Source organism: Octopus sinensis, linkage group LG2, assembly GCF_006345805.1.
Source record: "Octopus sinensis linkage group LG2, ASM634580v1, whole genome shotgun sequence".
NCBI classification, from domain to species: domain Eukaryota; kingdom Metazoa; phylum Mollusca; class Cephalopoda; order Octopoda; family Octopodidae; genus Octopus; species Octopus sinensis.
Genome location: NC_042998.1, coordinates 121,263,368 through 121,289,454, shown reverse-complemented (window position 1 = coordinate 121,289,454; position 26,087 = coordinate 121,263,368). Strand labels below are relative to the sequence as shown.

The 26,087-nt window shown below is 38.2% G+C and overlaps 1 protein-coding gene across 3 annotated transcripts in view; it reads right to left on the bottom strand.

Annotated features, from left to right (window-relative positions):
- LOC115228959 (tectonin beta-propeller repeat-containing protein 1) overlaps positions 1-26,087 on the bottom strand; it is an 81,168-nt gene that overhangs the window by 18,628 nt on the left and 36,453 nt on the right. For all 3 annotated transcript variants that reach the window (XM_036499107.1, XM_029799407.2, XM_036499101.1), the window contains exons 7-16: positions 25,359-25,459; positions 20,305-20,427; positions 17,338-18,550; positions 15,444-15,592; positions 13,362-13,514; positions 11,515-11,667; positions 10,454-10,620; positions 5,367-5,494; positions 4,354-4,456; positions 2,302-2,398 (exon numbers count right to left, since the gene is read on the bottom strand). In XM_036499107.1, the coding sequence (XP_036355000.1) occupies positions 2,302-2,398; positions 4,354-4,456; positions 5,367-5,494; positions 10,454-10,620; positions 11,515-11,667; positions 13,362-13,514; positions 15,444-15,592; positions 17,338-18,550; positions 20,305-20,427; positions 25,359-25,459 (2,387 nt within the window). The remainder of the gene's footprint in view (positions 1-2,301; positions 2,399-4,353; positions 4,457-5,366; positions 5,495-10,453; positions 10,621-11,514; positions 11,668-13,361; positions 13,515-15,443; positions 15,593-17,337; positions 18,551-20,304; positions 20,428-25,358; positions 25,460-26,087) is intronic.

Here is a 26,087-nt window from a genome sequence, read left to right as displayed (position 1 = left end):
ATGATGATACTGATGAAGACAACAATGATATAAACATTTTCATATTGGTTTGGTCAGGAGGAAGGAGCTGTGCCCTATGACCCTTGCAGATTCTTTGAGACCAATGAAATTAATGTAGTTATTGCACCTCTTGAACACTTGCAAATCAATGGTTGCAGGAAAAACATGCATAGTAGTCAATGCAAGAACTAGAGGGGTGGGAGAGAATATGGGTGATGAGAGAAACTAGTGAGTCAAGAGTGCCTGAATAGAGGTGGAATGAAACTAGCAAGCTCCAAGGAGTAGAGACCACTGTCATACTGGTAGGAAAAGCAGAAAGAGAAGACAGTACCTCTGTGGACAAGAGGCTGAAGTGTACTGATGTGCAATAGTAAGATGATGATGAAGATGTTGATAATGATGATGATAATTAGTGGACTTGAATTCAATACCACTTATTCATCACAACATCATGCTACATTTTTTTAAACAATAGTTTAGTAAGAGGAACAAAAACAGCATACATGATTTTTTCCCAGGACCACTGGGTTTCATAAGAGAAAAAAGAAAGTAATAACTTGAGAGTTATTCTCAGTTGAAAGAGTTAGCAATAAATGCTTATAACAGAGAAGGCTCTCATCAGCATCATCATTTAACATCTGCTTTCCATGCTGGCATGGGTTGGACGATTTGACTGCGGTCTGGCAAACCAGATGGCTGCACCAGACTCCAATCTGATCTGGCAGAGTTTCTACAACTGGATGCCCTTCCTAACGCCAACCACTCTGAGAGTGAAGTGGGTGCTTTTATGTGCCACTGGCACGAGGGCCAGTCAGGCGGTACTGGTAACAGCTACGCTCAAATGGTGCTTTTTATGTGCCACCTGCACAGGAGCCAGTCCAATGGCTCTATACCCAAAAATGAAAAAGAGGCAATAGTAAACCAAGTGATAAATTAAGACTACTTCACTGATAGTCTTCTACTGCCTTTGCCTTCTCAGTTTTATTCAGAAGGTTTGGCTTGATTTGAGGATACAGTAAAATACTTCTCAAAGTGCCAGAGAGTATTGACTTGAACCCTGAAACCACAGAGTTCTGAAACAAACTTCTTAACTACACAGCCATGTCTGTTCCTATGCATACTTTGTTTCAATCAAGATAATCAGACAGTTCACAAATATCTTATAATAATTCTGCTCGTCACTGTGTTACTTAGCCCATCAGTAATGCTCTCACGTGATTAAAAAAAAAGAGGGAGAAAGAAAAGAGAGAGAAAGAGAAAAAGAGAGAGAGAGAGAGAAAAGAGGAGAGACAAAGAGAGAGGAAGAAAAGAGGGAGAGAGAAAAAAGGAAAGAGAAAAAGAGGGAGAGAGAAGCATCCATGATGCGAGGTAGAAGGAATGTAATTATAACGCTTTCATGTGATTAGTTGAAGGGAAAGAGAGGAAAAAGAAAAAGGAGAGAAACAGAGGATAAGGCGAAGAGAGAGACAGAAAGAAGGAGAGAGAAGCATCCATGACATGAGGTAAGGGGAACATAATACTTATTATGTTATTTAAAAAGTTAGTTGAAGGTAGAGGAGAGTTAAAAATATAATTTTAGGGGTGATGTTCTGATGGTGAGGTTAAAGAAAGGCAGAGAGAGAGGTGGGGGAGAGAGAGAGGAGGGCGAGTGATGATGATGATAGTGATGGAGGTGGTGGTAGAGGTGATGATTGGATAGCGAAAAGTGTATTTTTTTAAATTGAACTAAGTTTTTCATATCACCTATCACTTAACGCATGCACGTAAATGCAGTTCTGTGAAATATTCATGCTTGTTTACATTTTAGCTAAAGGTTGTATCATATGTACAGGATATTTTTGTTTATGGGAAAATGGAAAATAAGAGTGAATATTTATTTTATGAGTGCAGTGTATTTAAGTCTATAAAATTGTGCATAAAGTATATAAAGTGCATTAAGTAATCATCGTATTCTAATTTTTTTCACTTTTCAATGAGTAGCAGATGCCCAACTACCTTGGCCATCAGAAATGAACCTTAGAAGCCAATCTACAGACCAATCCAGTAGACTCAAAATCAAAGCCATTTCAGCTGTAACCATCCACTTCTTTTTTAGTCATTGTGTATCTAGGACTACATTATCCAATATGTCCTAACTTTTTTAAAAGATAGAACTAGATGATTTGAGTGAGGTTTAGCTGATATTTCCAACATGGCAAACAGCCATGTAGAGGCTCTATCCCTTATAAACTAGTTAGTGGCAATGGCATGTTCTGCTGGGTGTTGTGGAAAATAGGAAGAGAGATAAGTTTTACAACTCACCCATATCCATTGACCTGATGGAAGCTGTGTATTTTCTTTGGTTCTTTTATATCTACCTGATCTGTCACTCCAGTCATGTCCATCAGCCATAAAACCTCTACAACAAATATAAACAATTTATTAGTTATCAAGTGTTTCATCATGTTAACTTGAACAAAGACAAAACATATTTAAAAAGTACCTTTCAATCGTTGGGCAACATTCCATGCTTGAGGAGACTTATTGAGTCAAGTAAAATCAAATCAAATGAAAATTGTAGTTATGGCCGATGCGAGTGCCACCTGACTGGCTCCCATGCTAGTGGCACACAATAAGCACCATGCATGCATGGATCATTACCAGTGCCACTTAACTGGCTCCCTGTGCCGGTGGCATGTAAAATGCATCATCCAAGCATGGTTGATACCAGCCTCCCTGCCCCAACTGGATCCTGTGCTGGTAGCATGTAAAAAGCACCATTTGAAGGTAGCCAATGCCAGTGCTGCCTGATTGGCTCCCGTGCTGGTGGCACATAATAAGCACCAACTACATTCTCGGAGTGATTGGCATTAGGAAGAGCGTCCAGCTGTAGAAACACTGCCAGGTCAGATTGGAGCCTCGTGCAGCCCACTGGTTTGCCAGTCCCCAGTCAAACCGTCCAACACATGCCAGCACGGAAAACTAACGTAAAACAATGATGATGGTGATGATGATATATATATATATATAACCACTAAGTGATACAAAAATAAATCTGATTCACATTTTTCAACCTATATAAACTCTTCATTTAATATATCTTTTCCATGTTTCTAGAGATAAAGAATCCACTTATAGCTAGTTTTCAAATGTGATGCCTTTACAGGATATATATATATATATATATATATATATATATATACACACACTTTGTTATAGGCTCTTATCATCTCCCTAACACTGGATGTTGTACTGTATTGTACTTTCAGTGCATGGTGCTGAATGGAAGATTTTATGACATCAAGAAGCCTGTCAACTGGAAGCTACCCATCTTATGTCAGGAATTTAACACTAGTAAAAGACAGTTGATCCCAGAGGTGAATCCCATTAGAAACTAGTTGATGTGGTGACAGAGTAAGCTGATGTATATGATGGACAATTTGTTGTAATTTGAAGATGTATTAAGGAAATGCCATTCAATAAGGAAAGTTACTTGCCATTGAAGCTGTTATTTTTCTCTCACAAACCAGAGAGAGTTACAGTGAATTAGAGACTATCTCAAATATTTGACATTCTCAGAATAATATACCATACAAAAAAATGTGACTATCAAGAATTAAACCAATGTAGCTGAATTGCTGATGTTCAAGACATAGAAACCCACAGAAACTTTTTGAATGAATAATGAAAAAGTTAGAGGTGGGGATTACAAAAATATATACTTAAACAATTAAGTGCTCACTTATAGTTATAGGTGTGCATCATCTGTGCTGTCCCAGGGTTAAACAGCTATACCAACAGCATAAGTGATAACTGCTAGTGGTATGAAGAAGTGAATAGTATTAATTGCCACTAGTAGTAGTAGTAGTAGTAGAGAGAGTGGAGTGATATGGTGAACAGTTGTTTTTCTTTAGCCTCATATCAGCTCTGATTGAAAAGACCAATGGTTAAAGACATTCAAAACATGGCTATCCTGTTTTCTTGTGGGTATCTCACTGACTATACAATTTAATGTGTTCTTCGTATGTGAAGATAAAGTTGGGATATGAAAGAGATTTGGCTGCTATATCAAGCATGTCAAGTGAACAATTAAAAGCTTCCACCTGTCAGTGGTAGATTGAGAAGTTAACAGTAATGTGTGTTAAGTATCAATAATTGAGAGATTTGGAGAGAGAGATGAACATTATTATTAATTGTTAGTAAACATTACTGACCAAACAAAGCGTGAACTAAAATCCAACCTGTACATTATTTACATTTGACAGATAATTGTCCTCATCTTGTTTGTTGGTAACAACAAACAAGATGAGGACAAATATCTGTCAAATGTAAATAATGGCATCTCTTAAATATAGAACTGTATTAAAAACCAACCTGTTTGAATAGCCATATGCAGGTGTCCACTTTTGATTTTCATAAATATAAACACTACGCACATCAACTTGTGGATGGACTCTCCAACTGGCATCGGATACACCTTAGAAAAAAAAATAAATAGAATTATATTAATTCTTCCATGCTGACAGTGTTTTATTCTTTTGCATTGTAATCACATAATCAATGGAGGAAAAGCAGTACGAATAACCCATTTTAAGAGCCTCTAAGATGGGTGGGAAAAGAGGAGAAAGTTATTCTCAGACTGGGGACTTGATCTGAGTGTTCTCTACTAAAAGAACCAAAACCCAAAGGCCTGGTCATGCAGTTAAACAGAGCAACAGGCTACACAGCAACATGCCATTCCTGTTTCTTCATCACATGGTGTACTGGTACAATGACAAAGAAAACTACTAGAGTGTGTGTGTGTGTGTGTGTGTGTGTGGTGTGTGTGTGTGTGTGCGAGCACGCGTGCGTGTGTGTGTGCATGCACATGCGCATGTATGTATATTATTTTTCCCAGTGTGTGAGTTCCTGCTTAGAGTTTCTCATTCCTGAGTTACCTGAACATTAGGACAGGTACTTTTATCATTTAATTACATTTCACACCAGTATGAAACTACCATTCATTATATATAAATGGAGTGCAAGTATGACTGTGTACTCAAGAAGTTTATCTCCCAAGTACATGTTTTTGGGTTCAATCCTACTGCATGGTACTTTGGGTAGGTGTCTTTTACTATAGCTTTGGTTTGACCAAAGCCTTGTGACAGAAACAGGAAGTAACCTGTGTGTGCATGTGTATTTATTTAGTAACATGTATTTTAAACTGTATGTGCATTTGTATGTGTAGAATAGTGGGTAAATAATCATCACATATAGAAGAAGAGAGTATTACTATCACACCTGTGGAAGTAAAGGTATATAACTATCATATTTGTAGGAGTGTGTGTGTGTGTAAAACTAACACATGTAAGAGAGTGGATCTATAGATGTGTTGAGAGAATACTTACTCTTTAAAATGTCTCCGCCAAAGCCTCCAGTATATACCCAGGCTGAGCTGTCATAGCCAATACCCCAGCTGATATTCAAAGGGTTGGTTTCTACCAGGTGCAAATGTCCACCAACTGGAATCCATTTTCTAAAGGAGATAGGTAAGTAAGACAATTATATCAACATCATCATTATATAGCACAAGTGTAGTCCACACCAAAGCACCAACATATTTAAAACAGTGTTTCTGATATATATCCAATATACAGCTATCTGACCAATTATAAAACCTTCACACTAGCATCATGGGCCTACTGATGTGCTATATCCTTTTTATCTTTATTTTGTAAAATTAGCCAAACCTACTTCCTCTATTTTCTCCTCTTCACACCACTGCCATATTTCAAATTCCATAGACCAGATTATGTGTTCTATAAATAAAACTACTTGCTGAAACCTTCATCTCTGCAGCTGCAATCCTTGGAACTTCCTGCCTGTTCATATATCTACCACATCTATGTGAGTTACAACAGTTACATACTGCCATACCATGCATGTATGTATGTATGTATATAAACGTAAATGCATAAATGCCACAGTTCTGTGACAGTGTACATGTATAGGTAGATAATTACCATATCCCTTTGCAGAGAGCTGGCAGAACAGTTAGAGTGTTGGAGAGAATGCTTTGCAGTATTCATTGATTCTCTGCACTCCGAGATCAACTTTATCTTTCGTTGTTTTGGGGGTCGCTAAAAAAGTACCAATCAATTATTGAAGTTGATCTCTCTCTCTCTTTCTGGAAGAAAGGACGGAAAGAATTGCCAGTGTTCAAACCTGGAGAAGGCGGGCTATGTCAAGTTTAAAATTCCCAAGACACACTTTACTCTTTAGAATGTCTCCTCCAAAACTTCCAGTATATACTATGTCACAATAGCGACTTTCTATATCCATTAAGAATTGTGGATTCAAAGTAGGAAAGAAGGAACACAGGTGCATCATCATCATCATTGTCGTTTAACGTCCGCTTTCCATGCTAGCATGGGTTGGATGGTTTGACTGTGGGCTGGCGAACCGGATGGCTGCACCAAGCTCCAGTCTTGATCTGGCAGAGTTTCTACAGCTGGATGCCCTTCCTAACGCCAACCACTTCGAGAGTGTAGTGGGTGCTTTTACGTGCCACCGGCACAGGGGCCAGTCAGGCGGTACTGGCAACGACCTCACTAGAATTTTTTGGGCTAGACAGGCAGTACTGGCAACGACCTCGCTTGAATTTTTTTACACATGCCAACGGCACAGGTGCCAGTAAGGCGATGCTGGTAACGATCCCGCTCGAATGGTGCCTCCTACATGCCACCGGCACGGAAGCCAGTTAGCCACTCTGGCAACGATCACACTCAGATGGTGCTCTTAGCACTCTACTGGCACAGGCAAACAAGGTTATGGTCTCATTTGGCTTGCCGGGTCTTCTCAAGCACAGCATATTTTCAGAGGTTTCGGTCACTAGTCATTTCCTTCGTGAGGCCTTAAGTTAGAAGGTCGTGCTTCACCACTTCATCCCAGGTCTTTCTGGGTCTACCTCTTCCACAGGTTCCCTCAACCGCTAGGGTGTGGCACTTTTTCACACAGAAATCCTCATCCATTCTCGCTACATAACCATACCAGCGCAGTCGTCTCTCTTGCACACCACATCTGATGCTTCTGAGGTCCAACATTTCTCTCAAGGTACTTACACTCTGTCGAGTATGCACACTGACATTACACATCCATCAGATCATACTGGCTTCATTCCTTGTGAGCTTATGCATGTCCTCAGCAGTCACAGCCCATGTTTCACTGCCATGTAGCATGGCTGTTCGTACACATGCATCATACAGTCTACCTTTTACTCTGAACGAGAGGCTCTTGGTTACCAGCAGGGTAAGAGCTCTCTGAACTTTGCCCAAGCTATTCTTATTCTAGCAGCTACACTTTCAGAGCACCCTTCCCCGCTACTGACTTGGTCACCTAGGTAATGGAAGCTATCAACTACTTCTAGTTTTTCTCCCTGGAATGTGGCGGAAGTTGTTCGCTGCACATTGTCAGTGTTTATTGCACCCGAGCATCTGCCACATACAAAAGCTATCTTCCCAGTTAGCCATCCTTTGATATTGCTGCACCTCTTATGTGTCCATAGCTTACACTGGGTACATCTTATAGAGTTTCTACCTACACCTCTACTACAGATCAAGCAGGGCCATCTACCTGAAGGGATTTGTGGTTTGCCTGCCTTCCTGCTTATTAGGACTTTGGTTTTAGCTACGTTGACTCTAAGGCCCTTTGCTTCTAATCCTTGTTTCCACACTTGAAACTTCTCCCCTAGTTCTGATAGTGACTCAGTAATTAGAGCAAGGTCATCAGCATAGAGGAGCTCCCAGGGGCATCCTGTCTTGAATTCCTCCGTTATTGCCTGGAAGACTATGATAAATAGGAGGGGGCTGAGGACTGAACCTTGGTGGACTCCTACCTCTACCCTGAATTCTTCAGTGTACTCATTGCCAACCCTCACCTTACTTACTTGCATATCTAGCATATTTTTAGCAGAATGAGTATATTACTATCACATCTCTGTGACAGCAAGTGAATAATTGTGAGTGAGATAACATCTTAGAGATGCTATACATATGTATAACATCTCCAAAAGTATATAACTATACACACAGTCACACACTGCACCTGTTACACTCCATAAATTGGTTGATGTATGCCATAAAGCAGTTCAAAGAAGGCTTGACATGGATATGCAGAATGACACAGGTTTGAACATGCCCTTGAAGTCAATTGTAACTGCCAAGTGTTGACTGAGAATATCAATGCCAATGATGACCAGAGCTACAAGGTGGTCAGCTACAAGGAAATTAATGTTATATGCGTTTTTTCCCAGTTGTAATTTGCTACTGAATTTGCCTTTAATCTCCAGTGCTGTGTTAACTTTTATGGGCAGGTATGATTGTATTGTAATCCCCAGACTGCAAGAAGATTTACTTCTGTAAATGTCCTGTCAGAACCCATGTCAAGAAGGGCTTGTGTATTGTTGCCCTTAATTTTAACGGGTACCAATATCCTGTACTGTTTGTTATTGCTAAAAGGATGGATGATAAGGTTCCATCACTGTTTTCCTCTGAGTTGCTCTCTGGCTTTGTGATAGTTGCTGTTTTAGGGAAGTTTCATTTGTTTCTTGGAGGCTTTTTTGAGAGGTAGACTTACTCCCAGTGGCCTTTCTTCTGACACCTTTTGCAAGTGGAGTTTCTCACAGGGCATTGATTTTTTTAATGGATATTTCCACTGCACCAAAAGCATGCTGATTTAGCGACTTCAAGGTGGGGTGGTTGATCGATACTAGCTGAGCCTTGTTATAGGTTGCAAGTGTCTTCAGTGGCCACCTCCATGGTTTGAGCAAGCTTATAGAGTGTTTCTAAGCTGTCATCTGATGACTCGAGAAACCTTTGTCTGATTGATGGTGATTGAAGCCCAGCCACAAAGGCATCCTCAATTAGAATTTCTCAGTAATAGTTTGCCGTTAGGGCTTGGATTTTACACTTCTTGGCCAGTACCTGAAGGCTTGACATGAATTCTTCTATAGACTGATTTTCCTTTTGTTTTCGACTTCATAGCTTTTGGTGGACAGCAGTGATTAATAGTTTAGACAGCGAGCAGAAATAAAGTTTGAATAAAATTTGTCATAAACCAGTTCAAAGAAGGCTTGACATGAATATGCAGAATGACCCAGGTTTGAACATGCCCTTGAAGTCAATTGTAACTGCCAAGTGTTGACTGAGAATATCAATGCCAATGATGACCAGAGCTACAAGGTGGTCGGCCACAAGGAAATTAGCATTATATGCGTTATTTCCCAGTTGTAATTTGCTACTGAATTTGCCTTTAATCTCCAGTGCTGTGTTGTTGGCCAAGTTAACTTTTTCTGGGCAGGTATGATCATATTGTAATCCCCAGACTGTAAGAAGATTCACTTCTATAAATGTCCTGTCAAAACTCGTGTCAAGAAGGGCTTGTGCATTGTTGTCCTTAGCTTTAACAGGTACAAACTCCAGTCATCATTGGAATCGATATCCTCAGTCAACTCTTGGCAGTTACAACTGCCTTCAAGGGGACGCTCAACCCTGTGTCATTCTGCATGTCCATGTCAAGCTTTCTTTGAACTGGTTTATGACAAATTTTATTTAAACTTTATTTCTGCTTGCAGTCTAAATCATTAATCACTGCTGTCCAACGATTAAGATGCATTGTTTTATATTAAGTAAAGACAGTATCCATCTATCAATATCATTTGACACTATGCCACATTTTCATACTCAATACAAAATAAGATATCTATATTTTTATCTATTATTTACTATTGTAGAAAGGAATTAATGACAGGATATTATAATTCATAACAATGTATATAGCTATAACTGTAGAAACCATACCAAAAGACCAGTGTCTCCACTGTTGCCACCTAAGCATAATAATTGTAAAATACCTAGGCAATGTAGTAGAAAGGAAAAGTTCTAGATTATATAAAACACCACATGATTTTGAATTAATCCCACCATGTGTTACTTCTGGTGTCATACCATAACCTCAGGTTGGCTCAAGTCTTGAAAGTGAATGTGAGTAGATGGAAACTGTACAGTAGCCAATCAGGTGAACTGTACTAATTGTTAGGTTATAGCCTGCTTTAACCTATTAGCATTTAAACTGGCCATCTGGCCCAAATATTCTACCTTTTTTATGTTCGAACAGGCAGATTAGGCCTATCACACCTACCCTACAATGTCATTCTAAAAATAAGAAATCACACCATAAAAATCTTTAAGCTACAAGATAATGCATGATTGATTCAAAACAATGAATAATTAAATAATACATTTGACAAAGGGTTAACAGCACTATCTTGACCTTAGGTATATTTTGCATTAGAACTTGGTTTCCAGTCTAAGAATAAGTTATGAGTCATAGTTTTTTTCCTCTCTTATGCCTCAAAGCCGTGGACACTTTGCAATACATCAAGCATGCTGCCAAAACAAATGCCAAGTAAAATATTAATGAAAATGAATATTCTTACGGAGAAAAGTTCTTCAATGTTCCAGAGGAACTGCTATCTGACATGCTGTTTGTTGGGTCATAAACAAAAATATCTCCACGGACCATTGTTGACCATACTGCGCCTGGTTGAACGCCAAGACTCAAGTACCTGTGTTTGGAGACAGATGAAATATTCAGGGTGGATACCTGCAATGGAAAAACAATTTGTTCATGTAAAACTAGAACAGCTTTATACATATGAGTCAATGAGTGAGCTTCAACATGATTACTTTACTTGCTAGAAATAGTAACCAACTCTCACACAAAACACATACTACCATCTAATACAATGTGGGGTACATCATATAATATAGTCCCTAAAATGATAGGAGAGCCATGGCTGGAATGGTTTTAATCATAGGTCTGTTTGACCACAGCTGAGCTGAGGATAAACAACAAAAGTATCATCATCAAAGAGAGAAAATGCCAGTGAAAAGGTAGATTTGGAAACACCCCATTTCACCAAACTAAACTGAGTTAAAGTTTTGGTGGTATTAGGAACAGTAGTAGCATAGACACATAGTAAGGATGGTGAGGAGAGAAAAGTGGATTGGTTGAACTTAGGAAGGGATAACAGACAACTTTCTAACTTTGAGTTTTAGTTTGACCCCCATATCAATCCTGATTGAATAGATCTATGGTCAAAGGCATTTCAACTGTGATCATCTCATTTTTATGTATATCAGGTATTATATGGTGCACTCTATCCTTAATTAAAATAGTTGGATATGATAATTAAGAAATTTAGCTGCTATTTCTAGTAGATCAAGTGACTTCATAATGAATTAAGGAGGAACTTCTACATGTTCACTAGACCTGTTACAAATAAGAGTCAAATCTCTCTGGTCACAACCTACCATCTTACAAAAGAAAGGACACACTGGATAATGTAATAAAGACAGGATGGCCACAGCTGGATGCTTTTGATTATAGATTTTTCAAAGACAACCTAAGTTTAAACAACAAAGCATAGTAACATTAACAAGACAGCAACAATACCAACATTAACATATTGAGAGCCATATAGTAAAGTGAACTTACCCAATCATCAATATCTGCTTCATTAATGGATGATAGAAGAATTGGTGATGTATGACTGACTTCTGGACTCACATGAATGGCCATTTGATACTGTCGTAATGGTTCACTGATGCGACAGGTACACAACACTTCATTCAGTGGAATCTGTAGATGCTGAAATACAGAAGAAATGTTCAGAATATTTGAATGTAGCATAGAAACATGTTTCATGCCTATTGGTGTCACTTCACCATATCTCCTTCCTAGATGCCATGCTTTATGAAAGCAACTATTATTTAACATTAACATATTCTAAAGTGGTAAGCTGGCAGAATTGTTAGCATGCCAGGCAAAATGTTTAGCAGCATTTCATCCTTCTTTTCATTCTGCCATGGTTGATTTTGCTTTGCATCCTTTCAGGGTTGATAAAATAAGTACCAGTTGAGTCCTGGGGCTGATGTAATCAACTCATCATCCTCTGAAATTGCTGGCCTTAAGCCAAAATTTGAAACCAATATAAACACATTATAGATGCAGAGATAGCTGAATGGTTAAGAAATTTGTTTTGTAATCATAAAACAAAAGAGATTTGATTCCACTGAGTAATATCTTGAACGAGTGTCACCTACCAGAGCCTCAGGCCAACCCAAACCTTGTGAATGAAACTAAAATATGTAGACAGAAACTGTGTGAAGGCCTATTATATGGACTGTACCTGTAATCCTTTGGTCTAGCTTTGTTAGACATGATCATACCAATTCCATATAAGGAATATGTGGAATACTCAGCTACTCATGCTGTGTTTGCCTGAGAATTACATTAAAGACACAAGTACCTTTAATATAATCCAACTGTCACCCTTCTCTACCACATGACTCTCCCTGCCAAGTGACTCTTCAATGATATCTACCACTCATACTCACTCACCATCACCCATCTCTGTTACTATCCATCATTTGCTCTCTCTTTTTTTTTTTATCTTGACACATCTTTATAGCTACCTGATCACACTATTCATGCTATCTCCAACAATCAGTATGTAGATAACACTTTCTTTCCTACCCTCATATTCTGTTTCCCCTGTCACACTCATACATTTTCTTCTTTTGTGCTCATAGTCAACATTTTGTTGACACTCTTGGTAATGATTGCTTGAAAGAACAATAGCAATGAAAGGCAGAGAGGAGTTTTTAGTCTTGCAAAGACCATGGCAACCTCACTAGTATGCACCCAATACAATCCATAAAGTATGCACCCAATACAATCCATAAAGTGATTGGACAGACAATATATTATGTATGTTAAAATCAGAGATTACCTTGTGGATAGGGCATTGTTACCAGTCAAGACATCAATGGTTCATATTCTGTCGACAGCAATGTAGTTGCATCAGTATAACTAAGTGGATAGGACACTGAACAAGAGTTCAGCAGTTCATATCATGATACTAGCACTGTATGGTTGTGTCTATGATCAAGTTCTGAAATGGTCCCGTTTACCTTATAGTAAATAAATACCACAAAATAGAACGGCATACCAATAAAAGGTGTGGCTACACTATAAAATTGTCAGCTTGCAGTGCTGAATTCAACTCCTCTCAAAGGTAAATAGCTTAGAGAGAGATGGTCACTTCACTAGGTTAATGTCCCTTATTTCCTAAATAGATATGACAATAGAGTTTACAGAGATACATTAAGAATCAAATGGGTTAAGGCAGTGGTTCCCAAACTGACAAATACCAGCCCCATCTACACCAAATATTACTAAAATTTTCTTGGATATATTTTCATTTCTATCTCTACCATTACAGGAAGAACTTGAAAGATGGAATTACTGAACTAGAGGCTGGGCAAAAGATGATAACTTACCATATGATTAGATTTAACAACATAATGTATTGTAAATGTGCTTGGTTCACAGACAGTGTCCATTCCTTGTTCAAACTCTACATTACATTCAATCCATTTGGACTTTTGTGGATTCTCTAACCAATAAAGACTCCCTTTCTTGATCCAAGAGACCTGAAAATATTTTGGTTAACAACTTCAATGGAAATAAAGGTTAGAGGGCATTAGGAATTTTAGGTCACAATGTGTTAATTAAAGAGCTTGGTGTAATTAGCATATATATTTTAAGGAGCTTCTGTTTGTTATATCACTAGTTAAAATAACAAATAAAGAGTGAATTGAAAACCCCTTATGTACCAAGAAGCTGACAGGGAGCCGGAAAGTATTAATATGTGTAAGGCAGTGAGCTGGCAGAATTGTTAGCATGCCAGGCACAATACTTAAAAGTATTTTGTCCATCTAAGTTCAAATTCCACTGTGGCCAACTTTGCCTTCCATCATTTCAGGGTACCAGTTGAGTACTGGGGTTGATGCAATTGACTTATATCTAACTCTGAAATTGCTGAACTTATGCCAAAGTTTGAAAGCAATATTTTAGGGTTTTGTGAATTACAGTTACTTTTCGATACCTTAGTTATCAAAAAATACCTTGTAACTAAGTACTGATACATACCTTAGCTATCGCATAATACTTTGTAGTTCAGTACCTTATTTATGATATTCTACAATGTTGCTGTTATGACATTACTCTATAGCTATGATATAGTTCCTTGTAATTTTGAACCCTAGTTATGATACAGTGCCTTGTAGCATGGATATGTAGTAAATGTGATAGCAATGTGTAGGCCAATAACTTCACTAAGACACAGTAACATATATAGTTCAATTCCTCAAACATACCAGTGTAATTTGTTGTTCAGTTCTTTATAATTGTGTATCTTAGCTATGACTTAGTCCTTTACAACAATATACCTTAGTTACAACTCAATGCTTGAGATTGCAGATCTTAATCAGGATTGTGTACCTAAGCTACAACTCAGTATTTTATGACTGTGCCCTAGTTATAACTCCCCACTTTACAACAGTATATTTTAGTTATGACTCGGTATTTTATGAGTGTGACTTTACTCATGATACAGTATTTATCACTGAGCCATAACTTAGTTATGACTCAATACTTTATGACTGTGTATCTTAATTATGATTCAGTACTATAAACTGTGTATTTCAATTAAGACTTTGTGACTGTGTACCATAATCATCACTCAGTACTTTATAACTGTGTAACTTAGTTATAATTCAGAACTTTATAACTGTGTATCTTAGTACCTGACTATGTACCTTACTTATGATTCAATACTTTATGTCTTATTAACACCTAATTAGTTATGTTTCAGTACCTTGCATTTACAAAGTCTATTGCAGATAACATGTCCACAAGACTTGGAACCTATCAACAAGATCTGTAGCATGCAGTATGTTCAGATAATCAAGAAATTATTTGCAATGAATATGAATCCACAACCCAAGTACTGAGAGTTTGAGACTATATATATATATATATATATATATTTGTATTGTTATGAAGTGCTGGACATCTAATATATACTTTGGTACTTTAGTCATGACTAAGTATTTTGTTATTCCTAAATATCATATATAAAATTTTATAGTTATAGTTTGATTCTTTAGTCATGGCTATCTATCTTAACTATAGGTATCACTATTATGATGAGCTATTTTGATGTCACTAGATAGGTAATGTTGGTATCAAAGAATTTTAGTTATAGCTGGATACTTTATATATAGCTTGTTACTTTAGTTATAGTTAGGACCTTAGGTATGGCTAGATTTCTTAATCATGCTACATATCTTAGTTATAATGAGGTACCTCTGTTACAGGAAAGTACTTCTGATACAGTTGAGTACTTTATATATGGCTAGGTAATTTAGTTATTAAGAACTGTAATTTATGACAAGGTTACATAGTAATGGGTAGGTGCCTTAGTTATGAGAAGCAAATTTGCGGATAAAAACCAGAGCAGCAGCAATTTCTAATGTACCAAAGTAAATAACAAAGGAAACAAAACAGTATACACCTACCTTCTCCACAGCATGTTCCATGTGCGCAAATAATGTCACTTCTTTGTAGTTGCGTGTTTGAAGTCGTTGAAGAATTGTTGTACGAAGGGCTGGTGCTAGCAGAATGGTAGAATCATCAATAATGCTACTTGTTGAACCAGTCGTATGCCCTGCAAGAGATAATTCAAGAATATTAAATCTAGTCTATATCAGTGATTAAGTTGACAAAATATAGATTAGATTCCTAAAATTTGTACAAAGCACTGGAAATGACTGTTGATGCTTAGCTCCAGGTCAGAACTGACCCAGCACAACTATGATTGAGGGAGATTTAGCTGCTATTTGTAGCAGATCAAGTGACTACATAAAGTGGATTCAGTTTAGTACAGATCTAATCTCTATGAAAGGATGGCTGGTTGCCTTCATTATAAATATACTAATATTGTCATTGATGGTGACGTTGTTGGGGGTGGAGCAGGGTGTTGTGGTATTGTAAATTTGAGAGTGACTGACAAAATAATTAGCAGTATTTAGTTACACCCCAAATTCAAATCTTGCAAGGGTTAATTTCATCATTAACCCTGAATTTCATGTTTCCAATTATTCCAATGTTTGAACATGGCCATAGGCCTTGGGTCAGAACAAGTAAAAGAGTAATCAGGAATATTAAACCAAGTTACAATTAAGAAGCTTCAGCATTCAATAACAGTTTTTATTGTTAAAAATTTGTCTGGACACTTCATGCCTTCAAAGCCATGTTGAGTAAGCGACCATTAACTTTAAAAAACAGCTAAGAATTAGCATCAGGAATGTGCCTGGCCATAAAACAATGTCTCAAATATCATATTCATCCAAGCATGGAAAAACAGGCCAAAAAGGAACAAAACAAATGTGTGTGTGTGTGGCTGACTGACCTGTTTAAAAGTACCCTCTAATCGTTGGGCAATATGCTGTGCTTGAGAAGATCTATTGAGTCAAGTGAAATCGTTGTCGTGGCCGATACCAGTGCCACCTGACTGGCATGTAAAAAGCACCATTTGAGCGTGGTTGTTGCTAGTGCCACCTGACTGGACCCTGTGCTTGTGACAGGTAAAAAGCACCCACTACACTCTCAGAATGGTTGGCGTTAGGAAGAGCATCCAGCTGTAGAAACCTTGCCAGAACAGATTAGAGCCTGGCACAGCCTCCTGGCTTGCCAGTCCTCAATCAAACTGTCCAACTCATGCCAGTATAGAAGGTGGACATTAAAAGATGATGTTGATGATGATATATATATGTTCTATCCAAAACTGTATTTGAAATTTATCTGTTATTTTTGTTCAATCATGTTACCAGCCTTTTTCAAATTTTGCAAACTGGTATCAATGGTGGAAAATGTGTTCCATTAAAAATATTTTACTATTTTCTAATTTGTTTTTATAAATTCTTAAATGTAATTTCATTGTTTACTTATTGTGATCATATAAATATTAAAATGCTATTTGAAAGGCAGGAGGAAAAGAGAGTTATTTCACTACTTATTTGGAAAGGTGATTCTCAGTGGAGCTGAATCTGAAAGAATGTGATTGGGATGTGAAAACCAGTGGAATAACAATACCTTTCTTGAAAAGCAAGTGAGGACTGGCTATTATTGGAAGAGCATCTTACTGTAGAATACAGCCTCAATAACTCTTGTTCAAACTATACAAGCATAGAAAAAGTGAAAGGGGAAAAGAATAATAATACACATGTGAGTATGTACATGTATTATATTTAACATGCCCTATAATTGCAGTCTCTTTGGAATGAGATTGTCTGTATGTAACCTTAATTATGTGTTTGACGTCCAAATTAAAGCACACAAACACATGCTCACACAAGCCAACACACTTTGAGTAAAGAAATATATTAGTCTGAAGTTCAAAAGATAACTTACGTCTTGATGCAGATAACCAACACACTGATGATGGTTTATCAATTAGACAGGACATCGCAGACACCCAACGCCATGTCAACTTTTCTGAATCTCCAGAAAATATATCTTGTTCTTCATCAGTTCGTCGATATGGAATAATTGCTGATTCTGGAACTCGAGATTGTTCTGGCTGATTTTTAGATTTTGAAATTTCATCCACTGAACATTTAGCTTGGTCTCTTGTTGGCTTTGATTGGTTTGAGCTATTTTCTTTTTTTTTAAGTTCTTCACTCATAAACAGTGGCATGTCTTCAATGATAAGAGGGTCAACTGAGTTGCAGGTCACATAATCAACTGGAGGGATAGAGAAGCCACTTGAGGCAGAAGTTTCTAAGGCTTCACAACTGACATCACTTGAGCTTTCACCTGTTGTTCCACTTTCTTCTTCATCCAGTAAATCTGTGACAAAATTTAAAATAACATCCGAAGTGTCTTTAGTTGGATTTGTCGTCTTCTCTGAACACTCCTCATGAGAATCTAACAAGTTGGACTGGAAAAACTTCTTATAAACTACTTTGTGACACACAGGACAAATCTTTAACGTAACATCAAAACGGTCATCAGCTTTGAATTTGCTATCATCTGTAGCAGTCTGTTCAGATACTTTACAGATGCACACTTCTTTCTCTTTAGTTCTTTCCTCATCACTATCTTTCTGAGCAATTATCTTGCCCCCAGCTACATGATGGGTAGGTGTGGTTTGTGATGTACTCATGTGTAGATTTTCAATATCTGATGGATTGTAAATACTGGTTTTGCAGCTGGTACCTTCATACCAAATACTACCCTCACTTCGGGACATGAGGGACTCAGAAGAACTCTGTTCTGTTATGTTTGTAAAACGACCTGGTAAGGATCCCCCAACCATAGGAGGGTAACTATAGTCATTACCAAAAAGTTGTTCTCGGATCATTTGATGCGAATAAAATGTAGCACATTCGGCAGAGTTTTCATCTAGATTGACACAAGGGGTGGAACCAGTGATGTCAAAGCTGTTGTCTACCGAAGAACTGTGTCCAAGAAAGGCAGCACTGATGCTATCTGTATCAGAAATGGAATGTCTGTCAGGAGGTAAATTAATCTGTAACGGTTGCCAAGTTTTGCCACTCAATTCATCTGGTTTCACTCCAAATCGAAAATAAACAGCCTCACTGTTTAATCCAATTCCAAAAACCTGAAATGGAACAGAAATATTAGAATGATAAGAGAATATATTGTACTGGTTGTTGTTTAGCACTTGGTCATCCCTCATCCAGCAGTGTGTTCTAAATACATTTGAACCTGAGGCTATGGTAGAAGATACTTTCCCCAGATGTTGCATGCAGTGAAATCAAACATGTAAAACAAGTGGCTGTGAAGTGAACTTCTTAACCACACAGCCAAGCCTGTGCCTATTGTCACTTAATCAACTAAGCATTGTCACATAAATCAATGAGGGAGCCTCTTACATGGTTACATTACCTGTTAGAAATAGAAGCCAAATCACCTCATTTACACCTTATTTTCTTAAAAAAAAAAGGGGGTATTTTAGAAAACATAGTCAAAGTTATAGAAAGATAGGTTGATCAAAGTTGAAACTTTGATCACAGATTAGTAATCAAGAGGACTAAACAACAATGTTAATAATCCATCCATTGCCATTTCTTCACTTAAATATAATGATATTAATATTTTATGGTTGATGCAATACTAAATACGTGCAGTCCTATATTCTTGTTGAGAGCAATGAAATAAATGAGGCCTACATATAAATGTTTGTAATTCAGGCACAAGACTAGAAATTTTGAAGGAAGTGGGTTACTTAATACCATAGACCAAATACTTAACTGGGACTTTATTTTATTGACCTCAGAAGGATGAAAGGCAAAGTGGACCACGTCAGGATTTGAACTTAGAATGTAAAGAGCATGAAGAAATACTTCAAGGCATTTTATCAGGCATTCTATGTCCATATGAAGTCCAATATATTAATGCCTGAAGCAGAATTTGAACATGTGTTGTATGAACAACAAATGGAGTAACTTGATTACACTACCTTATTTCTTCAGTGAACACTGGAAATGTCATAAATAATTACAGAAGATACAGAGAGAATGGCTATTTCAGAACAAATGATATAAAGACAGTGTTTTAACTCGTTATAATGGGAGACACAGTGCTGAGTTGAGTGTCACTATATAGTCTTGAATGACGCTATACAGTGTTGGATGACACAGGGCAGTGTTCATGGTGCAAAAGCTGAGCAAGCTTCAAGGTAATAGCTTTATGCTAGATTTAATACTGACTAATCAGAAAATAGACAGTTTCAATACTGAGCAAAAACAACTATTTGAGAATTTAAAATAAAATCAGTTTTCTTATATTAATTTTAATCAATATACAAGTGTGAGCCCCTGGGGCAGTAGTTGTTACACACATATCTTAGAAGGTATCCCTGTAAAGTCCATTCACTTCTGGTTCACAGATATTCTGTTTCTTCTACCATTATAATGGCTTCTGCTCTTTCAAACTCAAAACCTATCCAACCCACAAGATGTAACCCTCCTTTCTTCTCATATTACCACTCCTACTGTCTCACCCTACACCAAACATTTTCCACATTCATTGCTTCCTGGACATGCAGTTGTCTATATTCATTCTGCTACCCACACTTTCACTACAGACATCAATCTACAGAAATTGAAGTTGAACGTCATTTGTATAGATGTCTTTTGTCTGGGAAAATCTGAAAAGATCAAGGACACATTTTTATCCTTTTCTAGAGAAGATAATAATAAAAGAAACAAAACAACCTTTCCTTATTGAAGAACATGAAATGACATTTTCAACAGTGAATTATGTTTTGAAATTGTTACTTAAAACATATTAACTATTAGTATTTGTTGATAAAAGTCAGAAGTAATATTAGGTATAAAATCTGTGGTTTACCTGGTCATTTGGTCCAACAGATATTACTGACATAAGACCAACCATCTCTACCCAAATTGTTCCAGTGACAGCAGATAAGTCGTTTTCAACATCACTTTCCCTTATTCCCTTGCGGAACCATACCTGAAACACAGAGCAGTCAGTATGTGCCAAATAATGATTATTTATGTACAGAGGTATTTATTAGCTTCTTTTGAGAAAAGAACAAACACCCTGTAGAATGAAGGAGAATAGGAATTGTATTGTTCATGGTTTTCTCAACAGTGTTAGAAGTATATGTACAGTTAAATCGTTCAAATTTAGAATTGAAATTATGTTGACACAGCATTTGGTATTGATATATATGTGCGTGTATATGTGTGTGTGTGTGTGTATACAGGGTGTCCCAAAAAAATGTATACACACTTTAGCAGCTGATAACTCAATTAATGTTGTTTTTCTTTTCAGATGAAACACTTTGGAATTAATGATGACAGTCAGACTAAGCTCTAAACAAAGGAAATTCATTCTAAAATGCTACTGGAAATGTGAAAATGCAGTTGAAGTGCAAAGACAGTTTAGGAGGGAGTTTCAAATAGATCCACCAATGTGACTCACCACCACTTGAATTAGAGATAAGTTTGGAGCTGATGGAACAGTTCAGAATGTCCATAAGAAGCATTCCAGAAAACCACGAACATCAACAACTCTCACAAAGCAAGAAGGAATACTGGAAACATATCACCAAAGTCCAAAAACATCTGTGAGGCAAGTGAGTCATGAGGTAGGTATTCCAAAATCATCTGTCCAACGCATTAGAGAAGACTTTAAAGATGGGGAGTTTTATTTTCAGGAAGACTGGGCACCCCAGCACTACCATTAACTATGTTAGATCCTTCCATGATGAGATCCTGCCAAACAGGTGGATTGGACAAAGGGGTTTCATTGAATACCTTCCACGTTCACCAGACTTTTCTGAAAATGTGCAGAAAACAACTTCCGTCACATTACAGGGGGAAAAACTGCAAGTAGTTGATATATATATACATAACCTAGGTGACCAAGTCTGTAGCTGGGGTGGGTGCTCTGAAAGTGTAGCCACTAGAATAAGAATAGCCTGGGCAAAGTTCAGAGAGCTCCTACCTCTACTGGTGACAAAGGCCTCTCGCTCAGAGTATAAGGTAGACTGTATGATGCATGTGTGCAAACAGCCATGCTACATGGCAGTGAAACATAGGCTGTGACTGCTGAGGACATGCATAAGCTTGCAAGGAATGAAGCTAGTATGCTCTGCTGGATGTGTAGTGTCAGTGTGCATACACAACAGAGTGTAAGCACACAGAGAAAAGTTGGACTTCAGAAGCATCAGATGTGGTGTGCAAGAGAAACGGCTGTGCTGGTATGGTCATGTGTTGCATATGGATGAGGACAGCTGTGTGAAAAAGTGTCACACCCTAGCAGTAGAGGGAACCTGTAGAAGAGATAGACCTAGGAAGATCTGGAATGAGATAGTGAAGCACGACCTTCGAACATTGGGCCTCGCCGAGGCAATGACAAATGGCCAAGACCTTTGGAGAAATGCTGTGCTTGAGAAGACCCAGCAAACCAAGTGAGTTCCCGTAACCATGGCCTATGCCAGTGCAGCTTAACCAGCCCATTTAAGAGTACCTTCAATTACTGGGCAATAAACGCTTGCGAAGACCTGTTGAGGCAAGTGAAATCGTTGTTGTGGCTGATGACAGTACTGCCTAATTGGCACCAGTTCCAGTGGCACATTAAAAGCACCATTCAAGCATGATTGTTGCCAGTGTCACCTGACTGGCCCCCATGCCAGTGGCACCATTCGAGCATGATTGTTGCCAGTGCCACCTGACTGACACCCATGCCAGTGACACCATTCAAGCATGGTGGATGCTGCTTGTAAACGTAAAAAGCACCCAATACACTCTCAGAGTGGTTGGCATTTGGAAGGGCATCCAGCTGTAGAAACTTTGCCAGATGGGACTGGAGATTGGTACAGCCTTCTGGCTTGCCATCCCCCAGTCAAACCATCCAACCCATGCCAGCATGGAAAGCGGATGTTAAACGATGATGATGATAATGATGACACATACACACATATTTATCCATATGCATTACATATGCAAACACATGCATTATATTTATGCATACACAATACATCCTTCCCTCTATACACAAACGTATACAGCACATGGATATATATTATATTATTTAAATCAAGAACAAGAATGAAACATATTTTTTATCTGGAAACTGGATCAATATATTTAAATCTTTCACAGCTTTCATTCCACCATTATTTAGATTTGTTCTCAGGAACACTGAACTGCAGAATAACAGACACTGACATCATTGCTGAGATACGACAACATTATTTCCAGTAAACTACTAATACCATAACCTTCCCAATACAACTATTTCCACTTTCTCCAAAATAGTCTATTTTTAAAATATATTAAATATTTTTGAAAATTTTATGTATTTTGAATAAATCTCGTGAAATGCAAATAGTATAACGAATTTTTAAAATCTCATTTCCTTATCACACTTGATTTACAAAAAAATTCATTCAAAATCAAATATCCGTTAATTATGGATTTATAACCCAAATATTCATCATTAATTTATAACCCATTCATTGTTGATTTATAAACTAAATATCCATTCAGTGTAGATTTCTGAATGTAATACTATTTGCTTTGTCAGCCAAGGGCTGTTATTTTGTTATCTTTATGAGCATTGTGTTTGGTAGATAATGTATATAGTGCCATTGGTTTTATGTTGCTAATTATAAATGACAGAACTGCTAGTTGTTCAGACAGTTTAGTGCTTTAGAATGAGTCAAGAAGAAGCTTCTACATAGTTATCAGCCTCCAGCAATTAACAGTCAAGTCATCAAAGTTTACCTTTCTATTTTATATTCTACCATCATCAATACTACTATTACCACAACCTCCAACTTATTAGAAATGACAACCTAACAACACTCAAATAGCACCTACTGTCTAAAACAGGAAAGACACATTGGATAGTCTTACACTATGTTATAGAAAAAGATGAGGTGATCATGAGCAGAATTCCTTTTATCATGTCAACTCACTCAGAATTAACTGAGAGTTTTTATTGCCTCCACAGTGCTTACCGTTTTACAAAATCAAACTAGAAAACTGGACAAAACAGTGAACACAATTGGAAAAAGAAAAAAAGAGAAAAAAGGAAAAACAAAACAATTCACCACCTAGGATTGAAAAGTTGGGGGCACTGGGAAACCTTTCTAATGGCTATTGAAGCATGCCAGCATGCTTGCAGCGTTACCATGGGTGATGGCGAGGCTGATGCACTGGAACAGCCAAGCATCCTCATGAGCCTCACCAGTTACCTCTGCAAGGCGATTTGCCACTGGAGACAGGAATCTCACAGTTAGTGGTCCAACCCCACCAAATGTCTCGAACGCCACAGGATGGAAAATGTAGTTGGCTGACAGATTATTTCAAGATTTTGTTCCGCTTGGCTGCAGAAGCTGTGGATCTTGTCCTGACCACAACATCCAGGATGTGAGAAGAAGCAAAGGCGTCACTAACAATGACATCCCAGACAAGACATCTGTCTTGCAACCAGTGGCACAGGGTGAGGCTGTTAGGTCGCTTCCCATCACATCTGGACAATCCAGATGGTTCCAAAATGGAGGGGATGTTTGCCCAGGCCAAGCTCCTCTTGAGTATCAGGTTCAACTCCATATGACGTGTGAAGTGACCAGCATTCAGGCAGCAAGAAAGGCCATGGAGGCCTGAGGAGTCGAGGAGCCTGCCACAACAACAGATCAAACCCATGCATACATCAGCTCCCACTCTGAGGGCAATGGAGACACGAAGTTTGTCCAAGCATCAGTTCAATCACCTGGGTATCTGGCGCTAACAGACAGTAAGCGGCACCTTGAAAACTGGTCCAATTGGATGATGAGGGAGTCGAAGGTGGGCTTTGAAATTATGTTCTCCCAAGCTCTCTGACTCCGACAATCCTCCACCTTCTCAGGAGCAGACAAGTTCAATTCCCTCCAGTGTTGGAGAGCTTCATCCAACTACCTGTTGGAACTGATCTATGTTGGAGAAGATGTTCACAAGGGCGGAGCAGGTGTGGGTGGAGGATGGGAATCTGGGGAGAGAGAGAGAGAGACGAACACTTATGAAGACCAAGACCTCCAAATCGCTTGGGCAATGCAGCCTGATTGCGGGATGTTGGAAAGAGTCTGACATTGACTAAGCATTGGAGTCTCTCAAAGATTAGGTTGTCAAAGCATTGGAGGCATGATGGGAACTGGTAAGATGAGCTGACTCTGAGTAAATATAGAAGCTTAGGGATCACTACCACCCCAAACTGTATCTGCTTGATGTGCCAAACAGTAGCGATATCTTCCTCAAATTCTTTTAAAAGTACTTATAGCATCTTTTGTCCTGCACTACACCATCATCATCATCATCATCATCAAGAACAACACAAAGAGGAGATGGAGGTAGAGGAGGAGAAGGAAGAGATGGTCACAGCTGGAACACCATTAATTCTACCACTCGGTATTCTGATTATCAAGTGAAGGTAGTCAAAAACTACTAATGACAAATGCACTCTTCTAGCTATGTTCTCCAGCTTATAAGTATATGCTAATGGTAGCGTCTTTCACTCAGATCATACTCACCACTCTCATCCACCTTTCAATTTGACTATAAAGGAAAGACTATCTTCATTCTTTTCAATCTTGATCACTATACAACCTCTTTCATCATAACCACCTGATAAAGGAAAACTGCCTGCCCTTTCTGACCAAAGGAAGGTAGTGGCACAATTCTCATGATGAACATTGCTGATAATAACGTGTTTTTATTATAAGTGCTTAAAATATTTACAGTTGATTAGACGGGTAGTCTCAAGAGAAAATTACAGATCAGACAAGATATCTAATTAAGAGTGAAGAGTGATAAATACATGTAACCAATTACTGTTCTAATCTCATTGAGCCAATATACATAATACCTCTGCATGAGAATAAAATAGATTCTTACCTGTCCGTCCCTACTGAGGGCCCACACTGTGTCTTTACCAACAGCAACTTGCATCAATTTGGCTGAGGCTGAAGGAGGACTAACCTCAATCCACTGGGTTCCTGAAGAATACATGACAAAGGATCAGAGAGTAGTGGGGAGAGATAAGAAGAGAGACACGAGATGAACAAATACAGAAAGACAGATAAAAGAGTTTATTAGAGAACAATACACAATTAGAAAACATTAGTGCTGTGGGAAAGGAGAAACAAGCAGAGAAGTAAACTAACAAACACTCAGAAAGACAGATTGACAGAGAAGTGTGCATATAACAAACTGAAACTAAAGTTTAAAATAAGGAAGAAAAATCTACAATATTAAGGATATACCACACACACACACACAAACACACACATACATAATTGTCATCATCATCATCGTTTGATGTCTGTCTCCCGTGCATGCATGGGTAGGATGGTTGACAGGAGCCAGCCAGGTACAAAACTACGCAAGGCTACTGTGTCCGTTTTGGCAGGGTTTTTATGGCTGGATGCCCTTCCTGGCACCAACCTCTTTGTGGAGTGGACTCAGTACTTTTTATGTGACACTAACACAGGCGAGGTTAGTTTTGGCATGATTTTTACAGCTGGATGCCCTTCCAAATGCCAACCACTTTACAGTATGGATTGGATGCTTTTTACCTGGAAGAAGCACTGGCAGGGTCACCAGGTAACTCGCAAGAAAAGGAAT